At 43.6% G+C, this 21,848-nt stretch overlaps 1 protein-coding gene across 1 annotated transcript; it reads left to right on the forward strand.

Moving 5' to 3' along the window:
* Window positions 1-667: 667 nt before the first annotated feature.
* On the forward strand, window positions 668-21,624 carry LOC119653100 (tetraspanin-3-like). Its single transcript, XM_038057614.1, has 4 exons — window positions 668-1,103; window positions 4,591-4,953; window positions 8,211-8,426; window positions 21,479-21,624. Exons 1-4 carry the CDS (start codon window positions 1,032-1,034, stop codon window positions 21,593-21,595), a joined length of 768 nt encoding a protein of 255 aa, XP_037913542.1. The 5' UTR covers window positions 668-1,031; the 3' UTR covers window positions 21,596-21,624.
* Window positions 21,625-21,848: the final 224 nt, after the last annotated feature.

Genomic DNA, 21,848 nt, shown 5'->3' on the forward strand with positions numbered 1-21,848 from the left:
ACTGTAGCTAATTTTTTCTCACAGATGTGATTATGACCAAAAAATTAAAATTCATTTTTTAAGGTTTTGTGTGAAACAAAACCTTATTAGAATCGATTCGATGTCTCCGTGTCGGTCTGTCTGTCGCACCCGATTTATTCGGAAACGGCTGGACCGATTGTCACGAAAATTTGTGAGAGCATGTGGTCTGGTGTTCCCTTTACATATAGCAAGTGGCGCCATTTTCTGTTAAGTTTAAGGGGGGCATGCGAATGGAGAGAGCAATTTTTTCACACAATGTAGTCATGTGAGGTATCAAATGAAAGGGTTCAATTAGTACTTTACAAAACTGGCCCCATATTTGATATCGGATGAAACGTAGGGTAGTGAGGGCTCAAAATATGACCCACAAAAAGTGTAATAGGTCTCGTTCTCAGAACCTATCCAACCGAAAAATCTGTTATCCAAAATATCGAAGTGGATTGACTTATTGCAATGAACGTAAAATACGGCACAGTTTACCTTAGGGTTACCATTCCATTATGCATGTAGACTTTATATACGTATATCGTTATCAATGATTATTCCTAATTCGTGTAATTACAGTTATACAGTTATTAACGTGCCTATACATATATGCATACAATCATATATCTGGGCTCACAATAATCGGGTTGAACTTTCAGTCATAAGATGCTCTCCGGATATGGTGCAATTACTCTCAATCATAGTAGTAAGACGTAAATATTTGTAAAAATTTTCTCCACAAGGAAATCAGCATTTCTAAAAATGGCGACCATAAATTACATTTGATACGATATTCAGTCATATTATTTTGCTTCGAAAATAAACCGTAGATAAGAGTATATTGACGATTTGTTTAGTTGGAAAACAGTGGGAGAGTGCATTATTACCGCACATTACTCTGCTACCAATTCGAGGAAAGCAGTATCGATTTTCCAAACGAAAATCTTGTTTCTGACGTGTGTGAAGTGTGAAGTGAAAGTTTTCCAAACAAGTAAAAACGGTTGCGTTTTGAATCGAGATACAAGATGGGGATGATTCCTGCCGAACGTTCGAACATCGATCAATACTTATTTATCGGCTACAGTTGCCTGCTAGTGGTACGTAATTTTCATGTTCTTTTGGTCAGCTTGGAATAATTAACCTAGAAGAAAAATTTCATGAAAATTGTTGATTAGACACACTCTCTCTATAAAAATATTGGTGTTGTTAATCACAGTTATCAAGAGAAATTCCATCAAGTTGATCTCATTTCTATTAAAAACGATTAATTAATCTACATAAATCTGAGCTCCTTTAAGTTCGCCTTTGTGCAATTGTAAAAGATGTTTTCATCTAGCATGATGCGATGACGCAGCAATAAACAACTCACGCATTACTAACAAGCATGGAATTTCTGAAGCATAAGGTACGCACCTTCGCGATTCAAAGACGAAAATTCAAAAATATTCTACTGTTTCCTGGTTTCAACGGCCGTTACCGCAACGTTCCTCCCAACATTTCAAATCCTGCACCCGAAAATCATCATCATCATCATCAACGCCGCAACAACCGGTATCCGGTCTAGGGCTGCCTTAATAAGGAACTCCAGACATCCCGGTTTTGCTCCGAGGTTCACCAATTCGACATTCCTAAAAGCTGTCTGGCATCCTGACCTACGCCATCCCTCCATCTTCAGCAGGGTCTGCCTCGTCTTCTTTTTCTACCATAGATATTGCCCTTATAGACTTTCCGGGTGGGATCATCCTCATCCATACGGATTAAGTGACCCGCCCACCGTAACCTATTCAGGCGGATTTTATCCATAACTTGACGGTCATGGTATCGCTCATAGATTTCGTCGTTATGTAGGCTGCGGAATCGTCCATCCTCATGTAGGACGCCACAAATTCTTTGGAGGATTCTTCCCTCGAATGCGGCCAAGAGTTCGCAATTCTTCTTGCTAAGAACCCAAATCTCCGAGGAATACATGAGGACTGGCAAGATCATTGTCTTGTACAGTAAGAGCTTTGATCCTATGGTGAGACGTTTCGAGCGGAACAGTCTTTGTAAGCTGAAATAGGCTCTGTTGGCTGACAATAACCGTGCGCGGATTTCATCGTCGTAGCTGTTATCGGTTGTGATTTTGGGCCCTAGATAGGAGAAATTATCAACGGTCTCAAGGTTGTAGTCCAGTGCGGTTTGATATTGTTGGCTGGTTTATTTTCGGTGTTGACGCTGCCACTATGTATTTTGTCTTACCTTTATTGATGTACAGCCCAAGACCTCGGGCCGCCTGCTCGATCTGCGTGAAGGCAGTTGGCATGTCTCGGGTCGTTCTTCCCATGATGCCCGATATCGTCAGAATAGACCAGTAGTTGGGTGAACTTAAAGAGAATCGCTCCTCTTGCATTTACGTCAGCATCACGGATCACTTTCTCGAAGGCCAGGTTAAAGGGGCCGCATGATAGGGCATCCCCTTGTCGAAAACCGCTTTGATGTCGAATGGTCTTGAGAGCGTTCCTACTGCTTTTATCTGGCCTCGCACATTGATCAGGGTCAGCCTAGTTAGTCTTATCAATTTCGCCGGGATACCGAATTCCCTCATGACCGTGTACAGTTTTGACCTGGCTATGCGATCACAGGCGACCTTAAAATCGATGAAAAAATGGTGCAATTGATGTCCATATTCCAAAAGTTTTTCCATCGCTCGCCGCAAACAGAAAATCTCATCTATTGCTGATTTGCCTGGAGTGAAGCCTTTTTGGTCTAGGCGAATTAAGTTCTGGGCATATAGGGTTATCCGACCTAGCAAGATAGCGGAGAATATCTAATAGACGATACTCAGCAACGTGATACCTCCATAACTGCTGCATGGCGTGTGTTACCTCCCTTTTGATGTATGGGACAGATAATGCCTCGTTGCCAGTCGTCAATCATTGACTCGCTTAAACATCAGTTGATAAACCGCTTGGCGTAGTTGGTCGCCTCTATATATAACCGATTCGGCTATAATTGCATCATCTCCTGGCAACTTATGGTTTTTAAGCCGATGAATGGACTGTTTCTTCTATGCTTGGTGGTAGCAATATTTATCATCTTAAAATGGCGGGACCTCCAACTCGCCAATATTCTGGTTGTTGAGCAGTGCATGCAAATACTCAACCCATCGCTTCAATATGCCTATTCTGTTGGAAATCAGATTTCCCTCTTTGTCTTGGCATGATGAACATCCAGGTGTGTAAGGCTTCATCCTGCTGACTTGTTGGTAAAACTTCCGCGCCTGGTGTGGTTACTCCCTATACTTTTCGAGTTCACAGACTTGGTGGTTCTCCCAGGCTTCCTTTTTCCGTCTGTAAGGTCGTTTCTCCGCTCGACGAAGTTCGTGATAAGTTTCAGCGCAATGGCACATTACTCGCTCTAAAGCATTCTTCCGTTCCGTTGCTAGCTTACACTCACGTCAAACCAGCCGTTGCGACTTTTCTTGCAGCTGGGGCTTAGTATATTTGTGGCCGTATCGTTGGTAACGCTTCTCAGGTGGTTATGAAAATCATTTGTTGATGCTTGATCTCCAGGACATCTATTAAGTGCCGTTATTGCGACATTCATTTTGCCCTATATGTGTTACGGAGGGCTTTTTGGTGAATGGCTAGTATTCATATTGGGACAGGGTATAGGCTAGCTGCTCAGTAGCATTCAGTCTGTGCAAGGAGCGCACGTTCCATAAGAAAATGCGCAAATCATTGTCCTGTTTTCGTTGTCGGATTCATCGTTGTAAAATATATCCTGTCCGAGGCTCCTTCCGTGGCTTTGTAACTTCGGCTTTTCGTATAGGGTTGTCAGCTCTAACCAAACCCCAACCTGGAGGGCTAGTTAGTACAATTTGTCCCGTTTTTAGTGCGAGAGACTCGCCTTCATCCCTATCCGTCTACAATTTTTCATTAAGGAAGATTGACTCGATAAAGTTGTATTACCTACACAACTACTTGCCATACACTCCACACCATAACGCTACCACCGCCGTGTTTAACAGTAGTTTCGACATTTTCTTTATTTAGCGCTGTACCTCGTTTTCTCCAGACGAGCTTTCGTCCCCTGTTCCTAAAAATATAAAATTCACTCTTGTCCGAAAAAACTACGTTTTTCCAGGACTTTTCTGGCTTCTTAATATGCTCCTTAACAGGTCGTTAATAAAAAGGCGAAAAAGAAAGCAAAAGTGCGAATTCGCCCAGAAGCAATTGTCATTTCCACTAATGGTAATTTGTTGCACGCGATGATTCTAAGAAAGGTGAAATCGGACCCCGACCTAAGGGATCTGGGTGGAAATCTCAGCAACATTCGAAGAACCAAAAAAAAGCGATCTTTTTTTTGTGCTGAATACATCCATCTTGGGCAAAACCGAAGGCTCTTGCAGCAAAGTGAAGAACTAGCATGAAATCTACATACAGTCCACGGATCTTAACGAACATTTTTGGCGTTAAGTGGAGTAAACAATATTAAGATATTTTTTTCCGATGTCCTTTAACAACTTTTCCAATTAAGTTTAACATACACAGACGAAAATCTATATAACACTAAACAATTTAATATATTTTATCTTCCATTTAGGTGACAGGTCTGATAAATATAATCACTGGGTTCTCCTCCGGCTGCATCTACGCCTCTTTCGAACTCTTCGTTACGTCGAATTTGTTAACAATGTCTCAGATACTTGTGATCACTGGATGTTTAATACTAGTAGCAACCCTTCTTTGCTATTGCGCAGCATACAAGAAGAACATATGGTTGCATGTATTCATTTCTTACCTACTAGGAATTACTCTAACCCTGGAAATAACTGGAAGTATTAGCGGATACCTGTTCAATAGATTTACGGACGAGATAGTTCACAGGAAAATGAATAGTTCTATGGAATATTACAATTCAACTAATACAGAAATAGCCGAACTTTGGGACCAAATTCAAACAGATGTAAGCATTTTTTTTAAATTGTTTAATATTATATATTCCTGCAACATAAAAGGCATAAATATGTAGGTAATAAACTGTTCGTAATTCTGAAATGTTGAGTGAACTGCGATTAATGCTCTCAGGCGAATAATTATATAAGCTTTTATTCAATCGTACAGAACATGCTATAATCATTTCTCCCATAAATGTTTAAATATCACTTTCAGGATTCAAGAAAATATCAGAAATTATAATTTTCGGTGGTTGGAAATATTTCTTAGTAAGCCCAATTAGGCCAAAGTCACAAATACCTGCAAAGTATCACAATGGCTAAGAAGTACGTTAAAGAGCCTTTAACCTAAAATTGGCTTATGGTCCTACTATTGTAAAGACCAAGACCTTTGGTGAGTCATCGTCATCATCCACATTACCAGGATATTCAAACATTGGGCCACCTACTTCTGAAGCGTTTCGTTGAGTTGGCCAAATTTAATCAGGAACCTGTGACAACTCCACATCAACTAGTTTGACATGGTTGCGGAATCGGTTATTTGAACCAACCATTTGGGTTGTAGTGTCTGCGGATTAGCGACAGGAGCGCCATTCACCTTTTCTGGGGCCAATTTGACCAAACAATGCATTCAACAATGTTTAATAGTCTCTTTATCCTCACATTTTTTCTACCCTTTTAATTATCCCAATTATCTCTCTTTATGTCACAATTCCCATCACACCCTTCATTTAAATAAAATACTTAATACTTCAGCTAATTAAATTTTCTTATTTTTTACAAACAATCGCACAACTGGTCCCTTTCAGTCAAATTTTATAGTCCAATTTCAATTAAACTATTTCAAATTCTATTTTTTCATAAACTTGCTCATATTGCACATTATTGGGTACAGGCAGGCGATTGTCCGTGGCTGAGGGGAATGACCTGCCGCACCCTTCAGCAGCAGTGTATGTTGCTTCTAAATTCAAAGCCATGGACCAGGAACCAGATTAGCGGGACCGAGACCGACTGATTAGAGGAACAACTGATGAGTTGGACCGGCGGTCGTCAATTTGTAAGCGAGTCTTGTGCAGCTCAATTGTAATTTGAAAGAAAATGCATGCGCTGTTTGAAAATTTGTAATTTTGTGAAAATAAATCCGTGAGCCGAAAAAAAGAGTGAAATCGTTCATATTCAAGCAGTTAATACGGAAACAAGATTGGAGCCAAGTTCTGGGAAATCATCTCCGGTGAGCATGCATCCGACGGCAAATACGTGCTACGTGAAGTGTTGGTTGATTTAGAACCCGGTACCATGGATTTAGTACCCAGTGGATCAGTCCGTCACATTTTCTGATCAGACAGCAGTTTCCACTGCCCTTCTTACTCTAGCTTATGAACATACCTCTTTCGCTAGTTTCCAATTAACATTTTTCTCCTCCTGCCTGATATCCCAGACAAAATTCTAATGCCTTCCGACGTGGGGTAGCACCCCAGGAAATAAGCTCTGAGAAGCAGATGAACCCTATCCTCAATCTCTCTCTTCAGAAAGACAGAAGATATTGCCTTATGTAGCTTTATATAGCCTGATTGCTTTTGTGGTTTGTTCTATCCCTTCACAGAATTCAGAAGGATACATCCATTGATGACTTGACTATATTAGCCGGATAGCAGGCCTCATTTGCATCACCGACGGCTCTATTGAGGATTTGCACTGCTGTTTCTAGCTGTATTTCCTGATGTTATCGCTCACCTGTAGATGACCGATATTGTCACTCAGTTTCTTGTGTAGAAATCCCCCGGTTACTTGGGCTATTTTAGTGCTGGCTATCGGGTCCGTTAGGGTTTGGAACTTGTCACAAATATTGGTTTGTTATAGTCGGGTCAAATATTCTTATACCCATTAGCATAGCCAACGGCGGGTCTCTTGGATTCTGCCTTTACCCCAAACCTCTCCGAGGTATCCTCATTCATAGGCTTGGGTTTAAGTTTCTTGCAAGCATTTCTCTCTTGCGGACTAATTTCCGCTGCTCCTCTTTTCTTGGCTCTGATGCTGATGCCTTTTGAGAGGTGACCGTTCTTGATTGCGCAATGTTGATCTTGGCTCCACTTCCGGACCCCCGAATTTCTCCTTCTTCGGTGTAGTCATCTGGTCCTCAGTGTTGCGAAGATGTGCCTCCACCTGATGGGCCAGTTTGTCTGCGGAACGGGGTCTCTTTTGTTTGTTTTTTTACGTGAGGTTCATATTACTCAACCAATTCTGATTTTCCCGCTATTAAAAAAGTTTCTTCGCGGTTGCTCGGCAACTTCCACCAAAGCGATTTTTTTGGTCTCGGTAGTTCGCAGAAGTGATTCCAATTTGAGCATTGGTTACCTCCGGACGTTTGCGCCTGATAGCGTTTGCTACTTCGTTCTTTGGTGTGAGACAAGATCTCGGATTTCCAGAGGGCGCATAGCTTCCAGGCCACACACCAAAAGTTTCTCTCCCAGTACCTTTTCTGTTGTCCTCGGACCTAATTTGACTATAACCCCCTTCGTTTGCCGAATGGAAGACACTTCCGCTACGTTATCTTCGGGTTTGCTCCTTTCGTTTTTCCCCAATCTGCTTTGCAACAGGGTACCTGGGATCCATTTGACGGTTGCGGTGCTCTCAGCCCGTCGCTGGAGACCGCATGCACTTCACAACTCTTTGGCTGAACAGTCGACTGTGCGCCCACTCGGCTTATATTCGAATTATCTGTTTGGCAAGGAGTTGCAGACGGCTCGGGGACTCCCAGTGTGTCCCGACGTATATCAGTCATTACCAGTTCGCTCTTCGAGAACTTTCTCAATTCTACTATCTAGGACGCGATGCCATCAAGGGGGTCGGAACTACTTGCTCGGACACCTCGGGGACGCTACTCCCGTCCCCTCCTATCGTAATCTATATGTTAAGGATCGCTAACAGAGGGCACATAGTTGACTTTATTACAGTTTCGAAAGGTCGTCTTAGCCAAATAGCCCACTGCGACATTTGGTTCTGGAACATGATTGGCAGGGCTGTAGTGGTGCCATCATGATTCTGTAGCATAGCGTATATTAGAGGGACAGCATATGATCAATAAAAGCTTTAGTGTTCACCGGGATAATCCTGTTCCCCGTTTTTAATTTTATTCTTATTCGTGTTCTGCTCTCTCATCTTTATTAAATTAGACAACACAAATACTTTTACAATTTATTTATATTTTTAAATAATGAATTGCAAGGGCAGAAATGATACCTAATACCAATGGTTTTAAATTTTATAGAATAAATGTTGTGGCACGGACCATGTTTCGAATTGGCTAGATATGTTTCATGGCATACCAGTAAGCTGCTGCCCAGTGTATTCTGGAACTACAAATAGCACAACATGTGATGAATCTAAGGTTTACTCAACTGGGTGTGCCATTCCAGTTGCCAGTATAATAAAAGAACAAACAATAATGACGACAAAAATGGGAATTCTCTCGGCAGTTTTACAGGTAACTATCCCGAAACACCACTTTTTCCCTAATCATTGTAACTAACATATGCTTTACCTACGACTATCTTAACAGTTAAAGTTAATCTAAGATATTTAAAGCCTAAACTACTAAATTACTAAAGGTGTAAATGGAAAGAAATATTTATCTGTAATCTTTCAGGTAAGTAAAAAAAACTCCACTCATTGGTTGTAGGAGAATGGAAAGGAATAAACACATGGCGCAGGATGGGTTATAAGCAGGACAAAATTGGAAGTTAAAAGCTAACTATTAGTACTAAGGGTGAGTAGGTTTTAAGTATTGGGACTGGGAGTAGTTACTGGTGTGGAAGACTACTCCACCTTGGGGACTGAAGAGTGATAAGAACAGTTGAGGAAACAGATGGTTACGAAAAAAGTTCTCTTCGGTTTGGGGTGTGTCTGGCATTTGGTTTTGGTAGAAAGTTAATGGTGTAACGGGCAAGAACAGCGTCAAGGGCAGGGGAAACTGTCGGACCAGAAAATGAAGACAAAAATGAGCAGAGCTCTGATAAGCTATTTGTAACAAAATATCTTTATTATCAGGGGCGTTGGAGCGCTGTATTTCAGCATGGACTACAGCGATTTGCTGGGACCATTTGCACGTTTTCTTCGAAATATTGAATAAGTGGGAAAGACGAGAGTTCATTGTTACCCCCAGGTAGATGGCTTCACACACAGTGGAAATGAATACCTGGGGGTGATGATCGATGCCAAGCTGAGTTTCAAGGGACACTTGGATTATGCGCGAGAGAAGGCAGCAAATGACAGCTCATCCCTTGCATGGATGATGCCTAACGTGGGAGGGCCGAAGTATAGTCGCAGGCTACTCATCGCGGGAGTGGTGAGGTCGATCCTGCTATACGCGGCCCCTGTCTGGGCGGGAGCGTTGAACCACGCTGTCAATCGGAGGAAGATAAGTTCGGCATACCGGCCAATTGCGCTAAGGGTGTGCAGCGCATTTAGGACGGCGTCGACGGAGGCAGTGTGTGTCATCGCCGGAATGATCCCTATAGATCTTCTAGCGAGCGAGGCACACTGGCTCTACGAAAAACGGAAGGCAAATCCAGCCGAGGTGAACGCGGATTTCCGAAAAGCCATCAGGAGAGAGTTGTGTGGTAAGTGGCAACAACGATGGGATAACTCCGACAAGGGCCGATGGACCCATACATTGATCCCGTGTATCGAGAAATGGGTCAACCGAAAGCACGGAGAATTGAATTACCACCTGACACAGTTCCTTACGGGACACGGTAGCTATAGGAAGTACTTGCATCGCTTCGAGTTGGACGAGTCTCCCAACTGCCCTGAATGCGGTGCTACCCCCGAGGACCCGGAGCACGTTATGTTCCATTGTCCCAGATTTCTGCAGCAGAAAAGGAGGTTGAACAGCATCTTAGGGGCGAACATCGAGCCCTCGAACCTGGTGGAAGAGATACTGAAGTCGGAGGAAAACTGGATGGCGGTAAATGAGGCAGTAGCCGTGGTGCAGACAAAACTGCTGGAGTTGGATCGAGCTCGGAAGTACGGCGCTACGGAGACGTGACATGGACGAGCTGGTATAGCGAACCAGAGACCAGACGCGCACGGTGGTCCCGCAGGGAGGGGCGGAAAAGTGGGGGTGGTTTTAGTGGGTGCGGATCCCCCACACTGCTGCAAAGTGGCGCAGCAGCGTCTCTCTAAGATTTCCACCTCCATCCATAAAAAAAATATTAAATAAAAAAAAACACAGTGGAAATGGGGTATCATGGATTTTCAGTGAAAGGGCAGCAGTATCCCGCTCATATTGCCATTGAACACAATTGTTTCATATTTCTGCTAGGAAGCCTTTTCGAACGGAGGGATGTTTTGAGGTAGGATCGCGGTTTGCCGGGTTGGTTTGCCCAGGCGAGGGTAAGTTTTTCTGATTTCTTTGAATGCGCCAGAGTTCTGCTCAATTTTGGAGAGTCGCGTGTGAAAGTATTCGTCACACAGAATTTAAATTCGTTGACGAGTTGACCTGCATATTGCAGATTTCTCCAATGAGGTAAGAGGATTGTGGAGAGTATCTATTTCCAAATAGTCTCCGCGGGAGGGTGTTTTTGTATTCGATATCGCCAAGAATACCATCGGGGAGTGAAATGAAGTTGCGATAGTTGAGGAGGCGGGTCGGAATCAGTTCATTGCATATTTGCTGAATTATTTCAGCGTACGCGAAAGTGGATCGAGTTTGGATTTAAGGATCCGAAAATGAGTTTCTAGTTCAGCTTCGGTAGTGAGGATGGGTTGGAACGGGTGACTCTTCCGGAAAATTTAATGTTGGGGATTACGCCATCATGGTCCTGATGCCAGGGACAGTTTTCAGAAAAGGAAAGGTGTTGGAATGGAGATTAACAGTAATATTACTACTGGTACAGATAGGAGTGGTAAAACCCTTTATTGATGGTGGGAAGATCTTGGCTAAAGTGGGGTAAGTTGATGTTTCGGAAAGTGTTTGTTAAAAACCAGTGAAGCCTTTCTCTATTTTGATTCGAGTGTATTGAATCAAAACTGATACCTTTGCATTGAAGTCATCACCTACTATTAAATACCAGCATTTACCTTGTGGGTTTTGGTTGGGGGGCACAGAAGGTGGATCCATAACGAAAACAGATGACAATTGTATTTCAAAGATGATAAAGGTAACTTCGGGTAATTTAAAGCCACTGGCAGGAGGGAAATATTGATGAAAAAGGAATTTCCCGACCGTAAGTATTGCTGTACTATTACCTATGTAGAGAGGATTGGACTGTCGGCGGCCGGTATGGGAAAGGCTGAAGTTGGGAAAGCTGGGTTTGTATGATACTTATAGTGCAATCTGTTTTTGCACATTCTTGACGTTAAATGTCTGTAGAAATACCTGCGATTTCGAAGATATCGGAATTGGATACGTTGATGAGGTTGGCTGTATGTGGTCGGACAGATGATGTGGCGCCGCCTCGCAGGCGTCTGCGAAAGATACGGACGGATATGGGAAAACCGGATTGGTAGAGGGTCGCGTCGACGTTCGAGTAGTCTGAGATGGAATGAGCAGGATAGTCGTGCTCGCTTTTGAACATTACTCCATTGACGTACTTTGGTGCTCGCTCCGTTGTTTTGCAGTATTCGCCTGGACCATGAACCTCACGACACTTGACGCAGCAGTCGGTCAGGTAATAATTTCTTGTCGCATGATTGATTTGTTCAAAACCAACAAGTGTATACTAGATTGCCTTGATGCCTTGATTGCCTTGGTCCTGTGAGGAGTGGCCAGATCTCCCATCAGACGCGACCCCAGCTGGCGGATAGGGGCATACATATTGATGTGTAAATATGTGTTCATGCACTTTTCTTTTTTGATTGTGCATGGGCTAGTGTTTGCTCATCTCTGGTGCGCGGACCAAAATGGCTATGGGAAGGATACCCAGAACATAAAACCACCATGGAAGACGAGAGAAGGAGGAAACTTACGGTGCAGGGGCTCGGAACCCCAGTACCGGCGGCTTTTGGGAGTGAGCAAGCGGGCTCCCGGTCGTCGATATCCCTCGACCGCAGTGCCTCGGTGGTGGACAACTTGGCCACCTTGGCATATAATGCTACAAGTGATTTGGATCTGGAGAAGGAAGTATTCAAGCGAAGTACGACTTTACCGAGAACACCAATAACAAGACCAAACAAAGATGAACTAAAAGCAGCTTTTTGGACAACAAAAACCGTGACAACACCCACCGCACATGTTCAAGATGCTCGACAGCAGGAGGTGCTCCAGGAACAAGGAAGAGATCCATTCAAAAGAAGCTCATCAACTTTGAGATCTCCACCAATGCCAAAGACGATGAAGGATAAAGTACAGGCCAAAAGTGAAGGACCATGTAAAAGGAGTAACCCTGCCGGGACTTATAGGGAGCAGAGTCCCGATCCGGAGGAATTACCCTTCACCCAGCTTGGGGCAAAAATAGTTGAGCTTTCCGAGTTTATCAAGGACAAGCATAACGTGCACCAAGCCATAAAGAATATGGTGAGGGCTATTAGAGTTCTCTATAATAGATCACAGATGGAGGAAAAGAATAATAAGAACACGCCGAACCGCGCTGTGCCAACAGTATCACAAGCGACCCAAGTGACGCCTAACCGTACTACCATCGAATCCCAGCGAAATAAGCGAGTACGTGAAAAAGAGGGGGATCCTTTAAGTAATCAGAAGGCGCCAAAGAGAAAAAAAGGCGGACAGGACATCCGGAAAACCAACACCAACAGGTCAGAAGGAGGAAACCGTACAGCGAATCTAGGAAACTCGACCAGCGTTGCGAAGCCTAAGACCAGCGAAAACGATGGATGGACTAAAGTTACCAACAAAAAAGCGGAACGAAAGGCAAAAGTGCGAACTCGTCCAGATGTAATTGTTATCTCCAGTAAGGGCAATCTGTCCTACGCGGAGATACTCAAAAAGGTCAAAGCGGATCCCGACCTAAAAGATCTGAGCGGGAATGTAAACCGAATCCGAAGAACCAGAAAGGGGATCTCATGTTCGAGCTGAAAAGATCCAGCGTGGGCAAAACTGATGACTTTCGCACTCAAGTGAAAAACTCACTTGGGGAGAATGCCACAGTGCGTGCCCAAAAACATGAGATCTACCTTCAATGTAAGGATCTCGATGAAGTAACATCGAAAGAAGAAATTTGTATTGCTCTGAAGGAGCAATTCAAGTTGAAAGAACTCACCGAGGAGTCTATTGTGGGCTTACGAAAAGCCTATGGTGGTACTCAAACAGCCACAATACGAGTACCAGCGGAGGCAGCACAGATGTTATTGGCTGCCGGAAGGGTTCGGATTGGATGGGTTGTCTGCCGTTTAAGGGAACAAATTTCACTGAAGAGGTGCTTTAAATGCCTCATGTTTGGACACTTCGCGAAGGCATGCACCAGCAGCATTGATCGATCCGATCGATGCAGAAGGTATGGGGAGAAAGGCCATATTGCCAGAGAGTGCAATAGGGACCCCAAGTGCCTATTGTGCGAAGTAAAAGAGGGACAGGATAACCGGCATATTGCCGGGAGTGGTAAATGTCCAGAATTTAGGAAGGCGCTCACTGCAATAAGAAAATGAGGTTTATTCAAATAAACCTGAATCATTGCAAGGTCGCTCAGGATTTACTTGAGCAGGCCACGTTCGAATCTGAGATGGAAATCGCCATCATAAGCGAACCGTATAGACACCGTCACGGTGGCATATGGGTCAAAGATTCGACTGGTGGAGTGGCGATATGGGCTTGCGGTCGACAGGCCATACAATGTACTGCAAGTCAGGCAGGCAGTGGCTTCGTGTGGGCGAAAATAAGTGGTGTATATGGTGCTGCTACGCCCCGCCAAGTTTGACACTGTCTGAATTCGAGCAAATGCTTGATAATCTTGTTCTCGACGCGAAGGGACGAAGTCCAAAGGTGATTGCTGGTGATTTCAATGCTTGGGCCCTAGAGTGGGGTAGTAGGGAATCAAATGCTAGGGGGCGCAGTTTATTAGAAGCTTTTGCGCAGATGGACATAGTTTCGGCTAACGAAGGTGCTGTAAACACCTTCCAGAAAGGGGGATCAGCCTCGGTTGTAGACCTGACCTTTGTCAGCCCTTCGCTGGCGCGTGGTATGTCCTGGTGCGTCAGCGAACGCTACACCCACAGCGATCACCAGGCAGTTTTCTTTGAGACATGTGTCGAACCTCAGGGCAAAGAGCTATCATGCCCGAAACCGAAAAAGATTTCAGGCTGGTCTGCAAAATCTTTGGATGAGCAGAGCTTCTTAGAGGTGTGGTTGGATCAACCTGATATAGCAGGCGCCTCTACGGAAAGAGCTGTCCATCTGGCTCAATGCATCGCCAAAGCATGTGACGCGTCCATGCCTAGGAGGTGCGCATTCCCCCGTAGAAGACCAAACTACTGGTGGAATGATGAACTGACCGGTCTTCGATCAGCCTGCCACCGAGCCAGAAGAGCGGCTCAGAGGGCGGTAGGTAGAGTCGATCAGGAGCAGAAAGAGTGCGCCTATAAGGCAGCCCGCAAAACCCTCAAGCTGGCCATCCAGCGAAGCAAGAGGAAATGCTTTAGGGAGCTCTGCTCAGAAGCGTACCGAAATCCGTGGGGGAGAGCTTATGGAATCGTGATGGGACGATTTAGAGGCCGTTCGTCTCCGCAGATCACGTGCCAAGCCCTCTTGTTGAAAATCATCCAGGGATTATTCCCCCAGCAAGAGGAGAACACCGACACATTCCAACCACCTCTGAATGTGACGGCAATCCCGCTAGTCACCAGAGACAAGCTCCTGGAGATCTGCGGCAGAATAGGAGACAATAAAGCACCGGGTCTGGACGGAGTACCAAATAAGGCCCTTAAGCTTGCCGTGAAATCCAGGCCGGACATGTTTGCTGAGTTGTTCGAAGCGTGCATGTCCGAGGGAATATTTCCAGCGGTATGGAAGCGGCAGAAGTTGGTGCTTCTGCCTAAGCCTGGTAAACCTCCAGGTGAACCATCCTCATACCGACCCATATGTCTTTTGGACACGGTGGGGAAAATGCTAGAGCGGGTAATCTATAATAGATTACTCCCAGTAGTTGAGGGCCAAGGCGGCCTTTCAGATCGGCAGTATCGATTCCGTAAAGCCAGATCAACCATTGATGCCATCAAATTGGTTACTGGCTTGGCCGAAGATGCAATCCACGGAAAGGGTAGTACCAGCAAATATTGCGTGGTAGTAACCCTGGACGTGAAAAATGCATTCAATTCGGCCAATTGGAATCTAATACGCAAATCCCTAGCGAAGATTGGTGTTCCCGCCTATCTCGCTGCTATCGTCGATAGTTATTTAACTGAAAGGAGGCTCTGGTACGACACTGATGACGGACCGCAGGAGTACGTTGTTTCCGCGGGTGTCCCGCAGGGCTCCGTATTGGGCCCACTACTGTGGAACATCATGTACAACGATGTACTTAATCTTCCCCTTCCGGAGGAAGCCACAGTGGTGGGTTACGCTGACGACATTGCACTGGTTGTTGTCGCAAAGCATCTCGAAGATGCTGAGTTATACTCAAGCGAGGCAATCGGTGCTGTCAAATGCTGGTTGGAGAGCTCTGGTCTGACGCTTGCGGAGGAAAAAACGGAAGCGGTCCTCATCACGAAGCGCCGGAAGAGAAATTACGCCTGTGTTAGAGTCGGGAATCATATCATCACTTCCAAGCCGGCCATCAAATACTTGTGGGTGGTGATAGACAGGAAGCTCAGCTATAAGCAACACGTACAGTATGTCTGTCTGCCTGTCTGTCTGTCTGTCCGTCTGTCTGTCTGTCTGTCTGTCTGTCACAGCCGATTTATTCGGAAACGGCTGGACCGATCGTCACGAAAATTGGTAAAAGTATGTGATCTCCCGTTCCCTTTACATGCAGCAATTGGCGCCATTTTGTGTTAAGTTTAAGGGGGGGGCTCCCCATACATGTGAAAGGAGGGTGCAAAATTTTTTTTTACAAAATGTAGCCATGTGGTTTATCAAATTAAAGGTCTCAATTTGTGCTTTTCGAAACTGGTTCAATATTTGAAATTAGGTAAAACATAGGGGAGTGAGGGCTCAAAATATGACCATCAAAAAGTGTAACAGGTCTCGTTCTCAGAACCTATCCAACCGAAAAATCTGAAAAAAATCCCAATAGTGCATCTCTACGAAATCTAGGCCTCAAAATTTATCCGGTTCCGATATCTGCACAAATAAAGTTAATAATAGTATATTTCTACATTTTAGAAATTTACCCGGCACCCCCCTTATGTTCATCCCAGAAGTACAAAAATTAGCATAGGTGTAATGAAGAGCATGGTGCACAATTCGGTCAAGTTTGAAGAAAATCCAGCTGTTATTAACAAAGTTATAGGGGGTAAAACTTTACAATTTTTTGTGAATTTCGTGCATTCTACCACCTGCATGACGTCATCATCACGTATCAATTCGTCAATATCACAACGAAGTAAGTTCGTATGGATTGGGTGGAAAAGGATTATTTTGTTTTAGTTTTTTATTCATTTGTATGTGAATATCAATTATTCCAACGAGACATGTGTGGATGTAGGTATATAGTATATGCGTGCTAATGGACTTTGCGGGTAGTGCCTAATTCAGATAGATATAAGAAGTAAATCGGAAATATTGGTACGATCAATTCATATATGTGCATATATGTGTACAGTATTCGGAAATAGGCAGTTTGTTTGTTTAGGGTGTGCGTAATATCTACGGCTGTAATATGTACGTATATCTCGTAGTTTGGAAAAATATCAAGGAGTATGTTGGATTTGTAGCTATATACGGATAAAATGTGCGTTGAAATTTCTTAGATAATATGAACACAAAACCTTTATACCCGAAGTGCGAGCTTCCGGTATTCCGACTTGTTTCTTGTTGTGTTTGGACAAAGAGGAAAGAGTATTAAATTGTTTGAAGGCTTCGTTAATGGTTACTTCGAAAGACCCTATGGCCGCCTGACGTGATGTGCTAACTGCTTCTAATTTCTAGATTAGCTCTTCCTGGGAACTTTTCTTTATCATCACTACCTCAAATTACCTCAGGAGGCATAAATTCTGCTTTTTAAGGCTATCCTTTTCATTTTCCTGACCCATCGGAGTCTTATTGCCTGTTGGTACAGCCGCCGTCACGATCTCAAACTCTGATTTGAGTTCTTCGGATTGGAGTGCTTATTTTCGTCTTGCAAAGCTTCGCTTTAACTATCACACTTGGAAATTGCTCTCAGGGGCGTGCTAATTTTGTTGCTCATCGTTGCACTATGCATGGCCTTTTGACTTAGTTTTACCAGTTTTGGTGCCACCACTGTGGAACAACGTTCTGCGCAAGTCAATGCACTACCATATCCATTAACAATGGTGTACGGGGTCCCAAACACCCGATTATCGTTAACCCATATGTGGGACATAACATAAAAAACACACCAACGTGCAGTCGCTGATTGTTTCAGTTACCCCCACACCTTTCGAGAAGCTTGTACTCTTCCTCCACTGTTCTTTGTACATGGCAATTTCTCCTAAAACGTGCATGACTAACCAAGGTCCATGGCTCGGTGTGAGAACAAGCAAAGTTCATTGACGTAGTCGAGATATTAGAGGGAAAGAGATTATAGTCCTTTGAAGTTCTATACCTCCTCTGGGCAAGAGAGCATGAAGGCTGTCACCAATGATAAGAAGATATGTATCAACAACGAAATTCAGCCATGGAGGGCTCAACTTCATACTCGTTCAAAATTTACCCCTATGCTGCTGTGACAATTTACGCTGTTAAATGTCAGTCCAATAAACTTTAGCAATTTCTCTAGGATATCCCTCCTGTGCAAAGCACTTCAAATACATTCCCTGTTTGCGCTGTGGAAATCGTGCAACCATTCTACAATGATCACAAGTGTTGATGTGGTCAATACAGAATGATCCAGAGCACACACCAATCTACTTCCTTTCAATACGTTTTTTTATGCATTCCAGGATAAATTTAACTGTTACCTCGGGGACAACGGGAAGAACGCAAATAACCATCCAACTTTCGCGGTCAAAACGTGTACCCTTCTTCGGAAATATTTATTATGAATATACCCAGCCAGTAAAACTGCTATGATGAATACACCAGCATTTGCCTATCGCAGGTCTGCAGCTCCAGAATAATCTGAGTGCCAATAAGGTGAAAAGCATGTAGCTGCCATCTTAGCGTGTCGTAAATAATTGCTGCAAGCATTTTTCCGTCAATATCGACCAAAGTGCTCAAAGGGAATTTCCTCTCGATATCCCTTTGCTTACCTCCGTTGTTAGCTGGTCGAGTATTGTCTGCAGTGAAGCTGTTACTTCGGAATTTTTAACGATAGAACTTAAATAACTTTAACTTTACCCATTGTTGAAAAATTAACTGACATTTTCCTTGGAAAATTTCGAATAATCTAAATAACTAATAAATAACCGCCATATCCTTTTCCGCTTCAAAATGCAATGGTTTGTTGTTGTCCCAATTGTTCTTAGCTATTAGCTTTATTAAGGTCGAATCAGTTTTATTCAGGTGGCATCCAGTGACTAAAAAGGGCAGTCCCGCCTTCATCTTCCAATTTTAGGCAAAGTTAGCTGTGATGTATGGGATGTCTAAATAAGGACAATCATGATTGATATTGGATAATTAGACTCTATCCAATTTAGGACCCAAGGCTTTGGTCCGAAAAGCATCAATGAACATGGACCCTCGAAATATATTTAAAGATGGATTAATCTTTCGTCTTCCTTAGACATAGACTCCCTTAGACCATGGACTTTCGATAAACGAAACTTTCAAAACTGTGAGAAAGGAGAAACGTGAAACCGAAGTTCAAATGGGCAACAGTAACACATTCACATGCCAGGCAGAGAGTAAGGAACCACGAACAAGAAGAACACGTAACTAAAGAGAAAACAGAGAAGAAGGGAATATGCAATATCATCATCATCAACGGCGCAACAGCCGGTATCCAGTCTAGGGCTGCCTGAATAAGGTACTCCAGACATCTCGGTTGCGCCGAGATCGATATCCCTCAAACCTGTCTGACGTGCTGACCTACCCCATCGCTCCATCTCAGGCAGGGTCTGCCTCGTCTTCTTCAGATATTGCCCTTATAGACTTTCCGGGCTGGATCATCCTCATCCATACGGATTAAGTGACCCGCCTACTGCAACCTATTGAGCCAGATTTTATCCACAACCTGACAATCGTGGTATCGCTCATAGATTTCGTCGTTATGTAGGCTACGGAATCGTCCATCCTCATGTAGGGAACCAAAAATTCTTCGAAGGATGCTTCTCTCGAACGTAGCTCAAAGTTGGCAGATTTTTTTGCTAAGAACCCAGTCTCCCCAAGAATATACAGGGTGCGGCAGCATAACTTCCTTTTTTAAAATGCGCGCCACTCAGTTAGTTGATGTCATAGCGGAGCGCTAGTGATCTCGTTCAAGAGGGGATATTGTAAAGTTATGTCTCGACACGGTTCAGTCGCCATCATGTGTTGGAATAGTGAGGAGCGTGCCTTTGCCGTTGAGGTTTACTTTTCAAGCGGATGTTCGGTTATTGCAACATAGCGTGCATTTCGGAATCGCTTTAATTTAGCCCCGTTGGCTCCCGTCCCAGACCGCAAATCAATTGTTACATGGGTCACTACATTCAGACAAGCTGCAAGTGCGACAAAAGGAAGAACTGGAGTCCCTCGGCCCGTTAGATCACCTGAGAACATTGAAGCAGTTAGAGCGTCAATGTTGCGATCGCCACGGCGTTCTGCGCGCAAACACGCATCTGCCCTTGGACTATCCGATCGTTCTATGAGAAGAATTCTTCGTGATGATCTTCATTTTCATATCTATAAGACGGCGATAGTGCAGCAACTTTCAGAACGTGACTTCAATTCTCGGATGAACGCGTGTGAGCTTCTTCTTGATGTCGTTCCCGAGGGTGCTATTGTTTTTTTTAGCGATGAAGCCCATTTTCATTTGTGTGGGTCGGTTACAAGATTTGAAAACCAACATCCAAGAAGAAATTGCCAACATAACACCTGCTATGCTAACAAGAGTCATGACAAACGCCAGAAATCGGTTTACGCAATATATGGAAAATGGGGGATGTCACCTAACAGATTTGATCTTCAAAACAATGTAAATAAAAACTTTAGACATGTACCTACATTATTAAAAATAAATAAATATTTTCCGATGCATACAATAGTTTTTATTGAGTTTTGAGAAAAGGAAGTTATGCTGCTGCACCCTGTATAAGGACTGGTAAGATCATAGCCTGGTGCAGTAAGAACTTAGACTTAAACTTAGGTGTGATGTTTCGAGCGAACAGTTTTTGTAAGCTGATATAGGCTCTATTGGCAGCCAACGCGGATTTCATCGTCATAGCTCTTATGTGCTTTTCGACCCTAGATAGGAGAAATTTTCAACGGTCTAATAGTTGTAATCTCCTATCTTTATTGTTTTCGTTTGATTAGTGCGATTTATGTTGTTCGTTCTTTGGTCTTTCGTTCTGACGTTGCTACTATGTACCTCGTCTTGCCTTCATTAACGTGCAACCCGAGATCTCGCCCCAACTGCCGCCTGCTCAATCTGGATGAAGGCAGTTTGTACGTCTTGGGTCGTTCTTCCCATGATGTCGATATCGTCAGCGTAGGCCAGTAGTTGGGTGGACTTGAAGAATCTCTTACTCCAGGGCCAGATTAAAGAGGACGCATGATAGGGTATCCCCTTGTCTTAAACATTTGTTGATGTCGAATTGTCTCGAGAGTGATCCTGCTGCTTTTATCTGGCCTCGCACATTGGTTAGGCTCAGCCTAGTCAGTCTTATGAATTTTTTCGGGATACCGAAATCTCTCATGTACAGTTTTACCCTCGCTATGCTGTCATAGGCAGCTTTAAAATCGATGAAAAGGTGGTGCAGCTGGTGGCCATTTCCAGCAGTTTTTCCATTGCTTGAAAACGTCATCTGTTGCTAATTTGCCTAGAGTGAAGCCTCTATGGTATTAGCCAATGATGTGCTGGGCGTATTAGACTATCCGGCCTAGCAAGATAGCGGAGCATATCTTATAAATGATGCCCAACAACGTGATACCTCTACAATTGGTGCACTAGGATGATAATGCCTCGTTGCCAGTCGTCAGGCATTGATTCACTGTCCCGCACTGTCCGTCAACCGACAAAAGTTGATGAACCGCTTGGTGTAATTGGACGCCTTCATATTTAACCAATTCGGTTGTATTTCCATCGGCTCTTGGCGACTTACGGTTTATATGTCGGTGGATTTGCAGAGAGCTTGGTTTCACACAAAACCTTAAGAAGGTGGCATTTTCCGTCGTAGCTTCAAAAAATCAATGAATAAAATGAAATAAATTAATTAATATTTGGCCAGATCCCAAATGTAATCCGAACTTAAACATATAAAACAAATATAAATTCTAATATGAACCTACCAAGATTCAAAATAATATTTTTTCTTTATCGTTTGCAGTTCACTGGCCTCTCCTGTGCATTCTTCGCCCATTATCTGCTGCAGCTTCAGGAAGAAAGAAATCGAGATAAAAACAAGCTTATAAACAAGGAGAAATGCGATGTATTTTCTATATAACAATTTTTCAATAAACCTCTTAAATTCAAAACAAATTTTAATGTGTCTTAGTTCATATGAATTCTCAATCTAAATGTGTCTTACTTCATATGCATTTTGACTACGGTAGTATCCGCTAGTCTTACGGCTCACTGAGGATTCGTCGTCTTCTCTTTTCTGTAAAACATGAATTTAACCATGGTCTTTTAACCTTCTTTGGCGTATTGAGCTACCCTAGTTGTGATCATCTGGGTTGTTTTCTCAATTCCAGCAA

This window comes from Hermetia illucens, chromosome 3 (genome assembly GCF_905115235.1).
Source record: "Hermetia illucens chromosome 3, iHerIll2.2.curated.20191125, whole genome shotgun sequence".
NCBI lineage: Eukaryota > Metazoa > Arthropoda > Insecta > Diptera > Stratiomyidae > Hermetia > Hermetia illucens.

Bases quoted from the DNA above. Each gene is read 5' to 3' on its own strand.
- LOC119653100 (XM_038057614.1), top strand. From the start codon at position 1,032: ATGGGGATGATTCCTGCCGAACGTTCGAACATCGATCAATACTTATTT. The intron at 1,104-4,590 runs GTACGTAATTTT...TCTTCCATTTAG, and splicing joins GCTACAGTTGCCTGCTAGTG to GTGACAGGTCTGATAAATAT. The intron at 8,427-21,478 runs GTAACTATCCCG...TATCGTTTGCAG, and splicing joins TTCTCTCGGCAGTTTTACAG to TTCACTGGCCTCTCCTGTGC.